Genomic DNA, 11,745 nt, shown 5'->3' on the forward strand with positions numbered 1-11,745 from the left:
ATGTTGCAGAGGAGATTGCAAACTTCATCTGTTGACTCCAAGGGATAGAGTGAAGTTCAAGAGGAAGTTGGTCTGAAGAACAACTCCCTTCCTTTTTTTTTTTTTTGCTGACTTGTTCTTTATTAAGAAAATAACAGCTTTATTTTTTCAAAGATTATTTATTTGTTTGTTTGAGAGAGTGAGAGAGAGAGAGAGAGAGTGGGGTGAGGAGCAGAGGGAGAGGGACAAGCAGACTCCTCACCCAGCACCCAGCCTGATGAAGGGCTGAATACCAGGATCCTGAGATCATGACCTGAGCCGAAACCAAGAGTGGGACACTCAGCCGACTGAGCCACTCAGGAGCCCCAGCTTTCTTTTTTAAAAAACATTTATTTATTCATTTCAGAAAGAGAGACAGAAAGAGAGAGTGCTCGAGCAGGGGTGGGGGGGCACAGGGAGAGGGAGAAGCAGACTCCCTGCTGAGTGAGGAGCCCCACGCAGGGCTCAATCCCAGGGCCCTGAGATCATGATCTGAGCCAAAATCAAGACAAGATTCTTAACTGACTGAACCACTCAGGCTTTAAAATAATAGCTTTCTTGGGCGCCTGGGTGGCTCAGTTGGTTAAGCGACTGCCTTCGGCTCAGGTCATGATCCTGGAGTCCTGGGATCGAGTCCCGCATCGGGCTCCCTGCTCGGCAGGGAGTCTGCTTCTCCCTCTGACCCTCCTCCCTCTCATGCTCTCTGTCTCTCATTCTCTCTCTCGCAAATAAATAAAATCTTTAAAAAATAAATAAATAAAATAATAGCTTTCTTAAAAGTAGAGGTGTTTAACAGAGACACATTGGCCAAGTAGCTCCATCTCTTGCAGTTTCCATTTCCTTGCCCTGAAATTGAGAAACAGGTATTTCTAACCTAGTTTTCCCCCTTGTGCCTAGCTCTCCCTTGCCCTTCCCCCTCCAACACAGATCCTATGTCCTGGGAAGGAAAGGCTGGACCTTTGTTGAATGAGGTTAATTAGTAACTCACCTGTTTTGCCAAGAAAAAAAAAAAAGCAAGTGTCCCAGAGGGTGAATAGGGGCTGTGCTTTTACAACCACCCTCACAGTTCTTCACCTGTAAATTCTGAGGCAAGAGCTATATTAAAGATGTTTGAATTCTCACTTCTCCTATTTTTTTTATAAATGGCTTCACATCTCATTCCAAACAAGGAGGTTTCATTAGACCTCACTGCTCCCTGTGTATCTTGTTGGGCATGCCCTGATATCCTGAGCCATGCCCCAAGGCCAGCCAAGCCAGGTCACTGGAAAATCCCCGAGGACCAAGAATGTGAGTATAGCTCAGTGTTAAATACACTGACTCTGTGGTCAGACAGCCAGGCTTGGAATCCCAGCTCTACCACTAAGGTTGTAATACTTGGGCAAGTTTCTGGGCCTCAGATTTCTGGGCTCCTGATTTGTAAAATGGATAAAATGGTAGTACTTGTCTATGACTACACAGCCACACCTATTAAGAGTAGTCCTGATTTTTATGTTCTTCATCAGTGCCTCTACATTCAGAAGACTCAGGCCACTGAAGCCTGCTCCTTAGCAAATCCCATTATTTTAAGGGAGGCACTCTGGATGACGACTGCAAGCAAAGAGGGGCAATAATGGTTCTGCAAGGATCCTCAACTCACACCTTGATTCAACAAATATCTATCATTTGTCTACCAAGTGTCAGGGCTGGTACAAAGCCCAGGGATGCAGACATGACCATCACACCATCCCTCGAGTACTCCAGGAGGTGGGGAAGGCAAACACAGATCCAGACTACAGTCCACAGGGAAGAGGACGCACAGAGGAAAGAAACTAAGCATTTGTGGGAGCAGTGGAGAAAGGAACAGCTAGCTCTGTATTAGAGAGGACATGGGGCTGTTTTTTACAGGGTTGACAGTGATGTTGGGCAGATAAATGCAAAACAAACAAACAAACAAACAAACAAAAAAAACAGGGTGAGCAGCTGTAACTGTCTGGCAGGCATTTTGCCTGGTGACTTGTCTTACCTTCCTCACCAGGGGAAACATGTAGGTGTTAGAAGCAGCCTGTCCCATGACAAAGGAGAGAAGATCCAGACTCTATTCCCAGCCAGAGCATCGTGCATAGCAGTTGCTCAGTAAATGGCTGTCCCAGAGATGGATGGATGCTAGGCCTGGAGAGATGTGGGGGCAGGATAATGGTCTGCAGATATTTAACTAGGTGGTTTGTGGAAGAGATTAAAGGCAATTGACTCCAAGAGGTGGAATTAAATTCTAGGGAAGGAAGTTGGTTTAAAAGTGCCAAATCCTAACCACTAGACTACCAGAGGAAGTTGACTTGAAGAACAGTTCCCTTTCTTGGATTTGTTCTTACTCGTACATTTCCCTAAATAATGGCTTTCTAAAAATTAGAGACCTCCAATAAAAATTATTTTTTAGATTTTATTTTATTTATTTGAGAGAGAGAGAGAGAGCACAAGCAGGGGGAGTGGGAGAGGGAGAAGCAGGCTCCCCACTGAGCAGGGAGCCCGATGTGGGGTTCGATCCCAGGATCCTGGGATCATGACCTGAGCCGAAGGGAGACGCTTAACCGACTGAGCCACACAGGCACCCCCTCCAATAAAAATTCTTAACTGCTACCAGGACTCCACTCTCTTGGAGCTGTGAAGGGGATTTAGGGAGGAGACAACATCAAACAATTACACTGTAACTTCATGACATTAAAAATGGTTATGAAGTATATGGTGCTATAGGCTCTCATGACAGGGACATAGGTCCAGTAGTTCTGAGTAGGGGACATTGGAATTGAGATCTCGATGGTGGTTTTAATTAAGGGAAGGGTGCTGGTTGGGTGGGGGGGGGGGGGGGTCAGTCAGAGACAGGGCTCTAGACAGGGCAACAGCCTGGCCAAAAGCCTGGAGGAGGAAAAAAGGAGGGCTTGTTTAGGGAACAAAGAGAAGATCCCAGGAGAGATGAATAAGGCGAGGTGCCCTTCCAGTGAAGACTGGAGAGTTATGCAGGGATTAGACCATGTAAAGCTTACTTTGCCACAATTCGGATTTCGAGGGTGAGGGACATGGTTTTTTAGTTCACCAGTGTTTCCCCAGTACGTAGTAGTTAGTGGTGCTCAAAATTTGGTTTAAGAATTACTTTATCCCCAAAATAATGCGATTCACTTTTATGCAGGACAGTGAAATAATTATATTTGTCTCATTTTCTTCATACGCGCATAATGGGGATAATTGTCGTTACGTAGAACATTCAATAAGGTAATGCAAATCCAGCGTTCATCAGTGGGAGCTGAGTTTTTGGTGAAATCTTCCTAGAACTCGGGGTAGTTTTGTTTTGTGTTTTTTTTTTTTTTAGAACTCGGGGTAGTTTTTTAATGTTCGTCTAGGGTGTGTTAGGTGTGGGGAGGTTGTATTTGTTGAACGGAAGGTGACGCACTGGCAGTCCGGATCGAGGTGGAGTTTCTTTCCTGGAATCGGGAAAGAAAAAGAATTGGAAAGGAGAAATACCAATCAGAAGCAAAGTGGGCGCTGCGACCCAGGCTCTCCGTTGCCCAGGTCCTACCCAGCCTCTAGCTTTCGCCCCGCCCCTCCCTGCCCTTGCCCGGCCCGCCAGTCCCTGCCCTTGCCCCGCCCCTCCGGCCCTTGCCCCACCCCATTCTACTCTCCCTTCGCCCCGCCCCTCCCTCGGTCCGCCCGCCTTCATTTTGCACTGTGCTCCGCCCACTCGCACCTCCTTTTCCGCCCTGCGCTGCGGCTGCGCGGTCCGTGCCGCCTTCTAGGCTCAGGGACCGGCTTCCTCGCTCTGGGCTCCTGGCGAGTTTTCTCCCGCTCCACCATGTGGAGCGGACGGCAGGGCCGCCTCAGGCCGGTGGGCTGCGTAGTGGAGGAGCTACGGTGCCGCCGGCGGGAGCGGGAGGCAGGTGCGGGAGGGCAAGGGAGACGGGAAGATGCCGGCGGGAGCACCGTAGCTCCTCCACTACCGTGGAGTGGGTGGTATGGCGGGTGGCATGGCGGTCGGGGATAGGATGAGGAGGCCCGCGGGTGGCAGACGGGATTCAAGGTGCTAGATGCCCCTCCTACGTTCAGCCGGCTCCTTTGCCCCCAGCACTGCGGAAGGCGCGGAGGGAGCAGCAGCTGGTCAGTAAGAGGCTGCTGAGAGACGACGTCCTGGAGGAAGTCGAAGGGGGATGTGTGGCCAAGATCCTCGGGGAAGCTGAGGTGAGGTGACCGGGTGCTCGGTGAGTTGTTCTACGCCGACTGGCGCCAAATTCCTTTTGAGCTCGGCGCCAAACCTGAACGCGGCCCCTTCAATACCTCCATCCATCCAGTGGGCGAAGCCAGAAACTGGGAAATCACCCTCGAGAACTCTGTCCCTCATCCCCACATCAATACATCAGGTCCTAGCCCTTTTTTCACCTCCTAAAGAGCTCTGGCGCCTTTACGATGGAGAACATCGCAGCTACCACTATCCTCTTCTCCGTGTACTCACAGTAGCCTTCTAACAGGTCATTTGCATCTTGCTTGCCGCCTTCAAGTTCATTCTCCATACATCAGTCAGATGTCTCTTAAAAATCCAAAATCTGGGGCGCCTGGGTGGCTTGGTTAAGGGTCTGATTCTTGGGTTTGGCTCAGGTCATGATCTCCGGGTGGTGAGATCCAGCCCCTCGTTGGGCTCCGTGGTCAGCATGGAGTCTCCTTGAGATTCTCTCCCTCTCCTTCTGTCCCTCTCCTCTGTGTGAACTCTCTCTCTTTCTCTCTAAAATAAATAAATCTTTGGGGCACCTGGGTGGCTCAGTCAGTTAGACGTCTGCCTTGGGCTGGGGTTGTGATCCCATGGTCCTGGGATCAGGTCCCATATCGGGCTCCCTGCTCAGCGGGGAGCCTGCTTCTCCCTATCCCTCTGCTACACCCCCTTCTTGTGCTATTTCTCTCTCTCTCAAATAAAATCTTAAAAATACATAAATCTTAAATAAAAATTCAAAATCCTTCCTTCCTAGATGAATGGTCTAACGTTTGCCTAGCTCCAACCTTGCCAGTTTACTCATCTTAGCCAAAATTCTCCCTTTTCAGTTCTTGAAAGAATATACTAGGCTCTTTCCTGTCTCAAGGCCTTTACATTTGCTACATCTAAAAGTGGGTCCCTTTTAGTATTGTCTTGACAGCCTGTTTGCAGAATATTAATCATACTGATTGTTTGCTTGTTTATCGTTTCTCCAACTAGACTTTAAATCCATGGGAATCTAGACCCTATCTTCTTTGTTGTCATTGAAAACTCAGATGCCCTATAGTATCTGACATATAGTAGATGGTCATTATTTATTGAATAAGTGAATGGCATGATTAGTTTTAGCTGATTTATTCATTCAGCAAGCATTGGGCATCCCCTTTGTTTATAATGTCTATGTTTACATATGTTGTTTACAGAAGCACTCATGCCTAGGTTATACCATTGGTTCATTGGTTCATTGTGTGCTTGCTTTATGCCAAGACACTGTGCTGGGGTCTGAGGTACACAAAGATGAGAGTCCCTTTCTGTGTGGTACTTGCAGCAGCCCAATGAAGAAGACAGGCATGCTTACCACCTGTCATGAAGGAAACATGAGGCACAATAGGAACCCCTAAGTCTGAAAGGAAGCCAGAAAGAACTTACTTCCCAAAGGCGGTAACAGGAACAGAAATCTGAAGGGAGCGGAGGACGTGGGGAGGGTATCCCAGGCAGAAGGAATAGATTGTGCAAAAGCTTGGAAGCATTAAAAGACAAGTCATGTTTTGCTGCGTGGTGTTGGGAGTATAGGTTGCATGGGGAGAATGGCTAGAGGAGTAGGTTGTGCCAGACTGAAAGATTTAAATGTTACCCTTGAAATAACTCTAAGAAGGCAGGAAATACGTTATTCCCATTTTTCAGGTGAAAAACTGAGGTTTAGGTTCCTTGTAAGTGGCAGGGCTGGTATTAAACCCAGTTCTGATTCCCTCTTCTGTCTACTCTACTGCAAGATTGATGCTTATTAGCCATATTAGCGTGAATGACAAGTTCTAGGGATGGTGGAACATTAGAGTGCTCACAGGTGAAGTGGGCAGAGTAGGACTCACACTTGCTTTCTGGCAACTTTGTGTTGCCATTGCTCCTCTCCCTGCCCTGCACTCCAGATCCAACAGTTCCTCCGGTTAGCGCAACGAGGGACAGAGGAAAAGGAGAGAGAGAGGGCTCTGGTCAGCCTTCGTCGAGGCTTGCAGCACCCTGAGACGCAGCAGACCTTCATCTGGTCAGTATGGGTGGTGAGTGGGGCCTGGGCCTCTGAGGGATGGACAGGAGTGTGGAGGGGATGGGCCAGAGGCTGAGCAGGGCTCTGGTACTCACTCATGTAGGCTGGAGGGCAGCATTCGGACCTTGGTCGGGCTTCTGACCAGCAGCCAAGCCCTGTTGCAGCTAGAGGCCGCTCGGTGCCTTCATGAGCTCTCTCATTCTGAGCAGTCTGCGGTGGCTGAGGCCTGCCTGCCAGCCACTTCATACCTTCTCACCTACCTCTCCGGTCACAGCTCAGACTTTATAGTAAGCCCTGCCCCTTCCTACCTTGTTTTTGGCTTGGATTTAAATATTGTGCTTTTGGGTCTAGTTTGAGCTGGCACATAGGGGGAAGAAGAAAATTTGTTTCCCCTGATGTCCATAGCCATACATATGCCCATCATCTTCCACTCCCTTTTGCCCAGAGCCTCAAGGGCAAGACTATTCATCCTCTGCACTCCCACCCCCACGCTAGCCTGAGACAGGCCATGCCCCGTGCTTTTGTTGTCCCACTCTCAGGAGCTCTGTCTGTATACACTGGGTAACCTGATTGTGGAGAGTGAGGCTGTGAGAAGGCAGCTCCTGCCACAGGGCATTGTTCCAGCTTTGGCTGCCTGCATCCAGGTGAGCACCCATCCATTTTCTCCCTCCTTGGGCAGCCCTCCCCTGTCTTCTCTCTACATGGCCCCCCTGCTTTGTTTAGGCAGCTCCAGCCTCTGCCCTGTGCTAAGGGGTTGAAAGTCACAGGAAATCTTATGACCCAGCTTCCAGAGTCAGATCTCTATCCTGTCTACTTCTAGTCTCCCCATCTGACTGTGCTGGAAGCCCTTGGATATGCCTTGTCCCAGCTCCTTCAGGCTAAGGAAGCTCCAGAGATGATCATCCCGTAAGTAAAACTGTCTGCAGATGTGGAGGCAGGTGTGACCTACTTGTTGATGTAGCCGCTGGACACCTGATTGAGTTTTGTTTCCAAAACTTGCACATTTTGGCTCGATGTGTCTGGCTGGGAAGAGCTTTGGATTTGGATACTTTCCCAGCTGCTGTTAGGGTTTGGGAAGAATGACTGACATCTTGCCTTCTGTGGTTCCAACTCACAACTCTCCTGTTGGCAGCTCTGTCTTGGGCTCCATTCTCCCCCAGCATATCCTGCGACTGTTGCAACCTGGCCCAAAGCTGAACCTTGGGGTCGCTGTGGAGTTTGCCTGGTGCCTGCACTACATCATCTGCAGGTAACACAGACCATTTGCAAAAGTGCCACAGACTTGCCCTGGGGCTCCCTTCTAGACATGGGTTTTTGAACTTCGGTTTCTAGAATTGCAGAGTTTTCTTCCTTCTTCTCTGCTTGGATCCCAGGAAACCCAGCAATCTAGGCCATTTGCCATCCTAAAGGTGGAGTTGACTGAGTAGTGACTACTTCCTTTTTATTGCCTAGCCAGGTCAACAATGCCCTGCTTATCCACCATGGGGGTCTGTCCACTCTGGGGCTGCTGCTGTTGGATGTGGCTGCGGCTGTCCAGAGAACTGAGGATGCAGGACTGGAGTTGGTAGGTGAAGAGGACAGGTCAAGATCTGGGCTACCTTTCTTCTTACTTTGCACCTCCTCCAGTACGTAGGTAACCCCTTCCTCCTTACACTGTACTCCCAACTTGTCTTTGCAGCTGGCATGCCCTGTGCTTCGGTGTCTAAGCAACTTGCTAACAGAAGCAGCAGTGGAGGTTGGGGGAGGGCCAAATCAGCTTGACGATGAGCGTGTTGTGGCGGCCTTATTTATCCTTCTGCAGTTCTTCCTTCAGAAACAGCCCAGCCTACTTCCTGAGGGCCTCTGGCTCCTTAACAACCTCACTGGTACGTACCATAATGTGCCTAGGCCTAGACCTTTAAATTCTGGGTATGCTTCCTCACTGCCTGGGCTGAGGTGGGTAGGATTGGGGCCGGGGTGGTGGGGGGGTGCAGGTTCAGGCCCGTTTGAGGGACTTCATCCTCACATTTTCCCTTCCAGCGAATAGTTCTAGTTTCTGTACCTCCTTGCTCTCCATGGATCTGATCGAGCCCCTCTTGCAGTTGCTGCCAGTTTCTAATGTGGTGAGCGTATTGGTAGGTATTGGGGTCACCTAAGTCCAGGATCTGATGGCCAAAGTAAAAACACTGGGAGCAGGCCTTTGCACTCAGAAGTACCCTTACCTGAGGAGTGGCAGGTGGTGTGGTATGGATGGCTTCAGGGCCAGACCAGTCTAGGTGTGAATCCCTAACTGTTTTACTAGTTACTAACCTTGGGCAGATCAGCTTATCACCTTGAACTTTAGTTTCCTCATGTATAATTTGAGAATAGCAGTGCTACCCGAGGGCAGCTGTGGAATTACAAAACATGCATTAAGTGTTTGGCACCGTACCTGACCATTTGATCAGCAGTCCATATATTTTAGCTCTATCATTAGTCTTCAGTTTTCATCCTTTGTGGGGACTGTATACATGTCTCTCTGCAGGTGCTCACAGTTCTGTGCAATGTGGCTGAGAAGGGTCCTGCTTACTGCCAACATCTGTGGCCAGGGCCCTTGCTCCCCTGCTTGATGGGCATGCTAGCCTCCTCTGATACTGAAGTAGTAGGCCAGAGTTTAGAGCTGCTGCAACTGCTGTTCCTCTATCGGCCAGAGGTGAGTTTTGGCCCTGGTACCCCTGTTCTGAGGCCTCTAGTCTCACCATGGCCCCTTTCCTTCCCATCCTATCTATAGTCACTTCTCTGGGCCTGGCAAGCCTATGTGGACTCCAGGTCAGAAATTCCTGCCTCTTGTTGGGAAGGCACTCTTCTGAATAGAGGTGGGCTAACCTGTAAGGCTGTGGGAATCAAGTGTTGGGTTACAGGGACCCAAGTGTTGAGTCCTTTTCTTTCCTGCCCTCAGGCTGTGGAGGCGTTTCTGCAGCAATCAGGGCTGCAGGTCCTAGAAAAGCATCAGGAGGCGGCACAGCTCCAGGATCGTGTGCATGCTCTCCAGAAGACAGCTCTTCACAGGTGACCTGGCTTCTCGATGCCACTCATTCAACTCATCACCTCCCCCCACCCCCTCAACTTCCTTGCTCCTGGATCCCCTTTTGAGGATTTAGAGCCATGACATTTCATGCTCTCTGCTCCTATGTTGGGGACAGAATAAAGTTTTATTTTTGTATTATACTGCTTTGCCTCAGTGGTTGCACGATGGGGTGGAGGGTAAAATGAGGACAAGAACATCCAGAGATGGCATTTTTCGGCACAAGCTTTATAAAGAACAGAAGAACACTTTTTTCACATTGTACTCAGTCCTACAGAGCCCAAGCTGTGGGGCTGTTGCTCGTAACAATAGTGGAGGCTTCAGGCTTTGCCACTTAGCACATTCTCCACAGCTCTGGTTACCTGATCAGCACTGAAGTTGTTCAAAGAGACATTCTTCTCTTGGCCAAATGCTGAGGAGAGAGAAAGGTGACTAAATATCTCGTATGTGGGGCTACCAAAATATTAATAAAAGGTCTTGTCTTCAAATTACAGTCTTGTTAGGATGAGAAAAGTAGTATAGAAATATGACCAAGGTGTATTTGGGATACCTAGAATTTATCCAGGGGTTCTCAAACACATCTAGGGAGCCCAGGTCCAACTAGAATTTTGGCTTATTCTGGGTGGTCACGATGGGAAGGAAGATGTTTCAGAGAGTTTTTAGGGGCCTGGTAAGGTATTTATTATTAGCCACTACGAACAGTGCTTTGCATGGGCCTAGCCTTGGCTGGGTGCCAATTCTGTGGCTTCTATAGTTCTAGTATAATACACTAAAGTAATTTGTGTCCATCTCCTCCTCTAGTCTACTGGCTTTTTTCCTCCTCCAAACAATTTTTAATGCATACTGCAGCTATCCACTGTTAGAACCAGTCTACCTTAGGTATGACTTTTTTTTTTTTTTTTTAAGATTTTATTTTATTTATTTATTTGAGAGAGAGCACAAGAAGGGGTAGGGTCAGAGGGAGAAGCAGACTCCCTGCCGAGCAGGGAGCCCAATGCGGGACTCGATCCTGGGATTCCGGGATCATGACCTGAGCGGAAGGCTGTGGCTTAACCAACTGAGCCACCCGGGCGCCCAGATATGACTTATTTTCTCCCTGCCCCGACATTTCTAGAGGAAGGTCTATGTGTCAAGCAACATGACCATAATTTTCAGATTGTGGTAAACTTAGAGAATATGATAAAATGGAGCTAAGCGCAATGTTACATAATTTGCCAGGGAATGCCTTATTAAGGAGGTGCTATATGATTTCAGACCTGAATAACAACAAGGTGAATTCTAACCAGCTAGCCATGAAAATCTGGTAGAAGTGCATCCTAGAAAGGGGAGACAGGTGTAAAGGCTAAACCCTGTTGTATCCTACTACATAATCTTAGGTATGTTCCATAAAAAAATTTTTTTTTGGTAAGCTCTATGCCCAACATGGGGCTTGAACTCATGACCGGGAGATCAAGAGTTGTATGCTCTACTGATTGAACTAGCCCGTGCCCCTGTTCCATAAAATTTTTGATTCACCTTTCTAACCTTTACTATGAGAAAACAAAGAATCCACCCCCTCATATAATTAATGAAGATTAAATGAGATGTAGGCAAGGAAGTACTCAACGCAGATCTTAGCATTAAGTGCTCAACAGTCATTATCATATGCTTGTATTATTGAAAATTCTCACACTACCTGAAATGGCACTACCCACATGTCATGTGTAAGGACCCACTTCGATGGGAATTGACGAGCATCTCTTTCCCATCTGAACCCTGTTCTGAATTATGAAACCGACAGCTCCTGGTCCCTACGCACATGGGTATTACTCGAGACACCAGCATTCTATAACCCCGCGAATGTAAGTTTATCCGAAACAACGTCCACAGCAAGGCCGAAGTCCGAGTTCCAGTCTCCCTACAGGTTTCTGTGTGACCCTGGATGGCCCTTTCTCTCCTCCAACCCTTGTTTTCCTACTGGGGTCCCAGACCGCCCGCTTCCCCGCTCACCGTAGCGGGCCCAGAGTTTGGGCTGCACATCAGAACACTCGCGGATTAGGATGGGCAGGCCAGGGTTCGCCTTCTTCAGCTCCACATAGTGTTTCTCGATGAATTCCCTATGGGGCGGGAGAGAAAGCCGTGCGTGCTGTCTACGCGCCGGCCTCCCCAAACACCCGGGAGGCAGAGGTCATGACCTGGGCACCCTGAAGCCTACCGGCCCTACCACCTTGCGCCTCACCTGACGCCCTGGCTGCCGGGCGAGCGCTGGCACAAGTGGACGCGAATCTCACGTAGGCCAAGTTTGGCCCCGATCCCGCGACTCACTGCGGCAGCCGCCATCTCCGCTGGTGTCTTACTCCCCGCCCCAGGACTTCCGGCCAAGTTCTCCAAGCCGACCAATCGCGGCCCCCCCTGTTCCCGCGATAGTTGGATGACGTGAAGGGGCGGGGTAAAGTT

The 11,745-nt window shown here is 49.2% G+C and overlaps 2 protein-coding genes across 7 annotated transcripts; one reads left to right on the plus strand and one right to left on the minus strand.

Annotated features, from left to right (window-relative positions):
* The first annotated feature begins 3,754 nt into the window (after positions 1-3,754).
* TMCO6 (transmembrane and coiled-coil domains 6) lies at positions 3,755-9,452 on the plus strand. 6 transcript variants are annotated; one of them, XR_006793813.3, is made up of 12 exons: positions 3,755-3,923; positions 4,109-4,221; positions 6,151-6,266; positions 6,370-6,553; positions 6,806-6,910; positions 7,087-7,172; positions 7,399-7,515; positions 7,719-7,830; positions 7,945-8,131; positions 8,286-8,380; positions 8,770-9,100; positions 9,184-9,296. XR_006793813.3 is itself a non-coding variant. In XM_045893893.3 (12 exons), the coding sequence occupies exons 1-12, from the start codon at positions 3,839-3,841 to the stop codon at positions 9,295-9,297; spliced, it is 1,482 nt and encodes a 493-aa protein (XP_045749849.1). In that variant the 5' UTR covers positions 3,756-3,838; the 3' UTR covers positions 9,298-9,452. The 6 variants fall into 6 exon arrangements, 5 of the variants coding, with proteins under 5 accessions (XP_064452068.1, XP_045749849.1, XP_045749863.1 ...); XM_045893893.3 differs by having other exon boundaries at positions 3,756-3,923; positions 8,770-8,937; positions 9,184-9,452; XM_064595998.1 differs by lacking the exon at positions 8,770-9,100 and having other exon boundaries at positions 9,184-9,452.
* A 58-nt stretch (positions 9,453-9,510) lies between these two features.
* On the minus strand, positions 9,511-11,685 carry NDUFA2 (NADH:ubiquinone oxidoreductase subunit A2). The gene is made up of 3 exons (XM_045893927.3): positions 11,528-11,685; positions 11,299-11,405; positions 9,511-9,721 (listed from the first exon to the last, which is right to left on the minus strand). The coding sequence occupies exons 1-3, from the start codon at positions 11,626-11,628 to the stop codon at positions 9,630-9,632; spliced, it is 300 nt and encodes a 99-aa protein (XP_045749883.1). The 5' UTR covers positions 11,629-11,685; the 3' UTR covers positions 9,511-9,629.
* Positions 11,686-11,745: the final 60 nt, after the last annotated feature.

The sequence above is a fragment of the Mirounga angustirostris genome, unplaced genomic scaffold (assembly GCF_029215605.1).
Source record: "Mirounga angustirostris isolate CCGP_5_RB_7025 unplaced genomic scaffold, mMirAng1.0.hap1 SCAF_7, whole genome shotgun sequence".
Classification (NCBI taxonomy): domain Eukaryota; kingdom Metazoa; phylum Chordata; class Mammalia; order Carnivora; family Phocidae; genus Mirounga; species Mirounga angustirostris.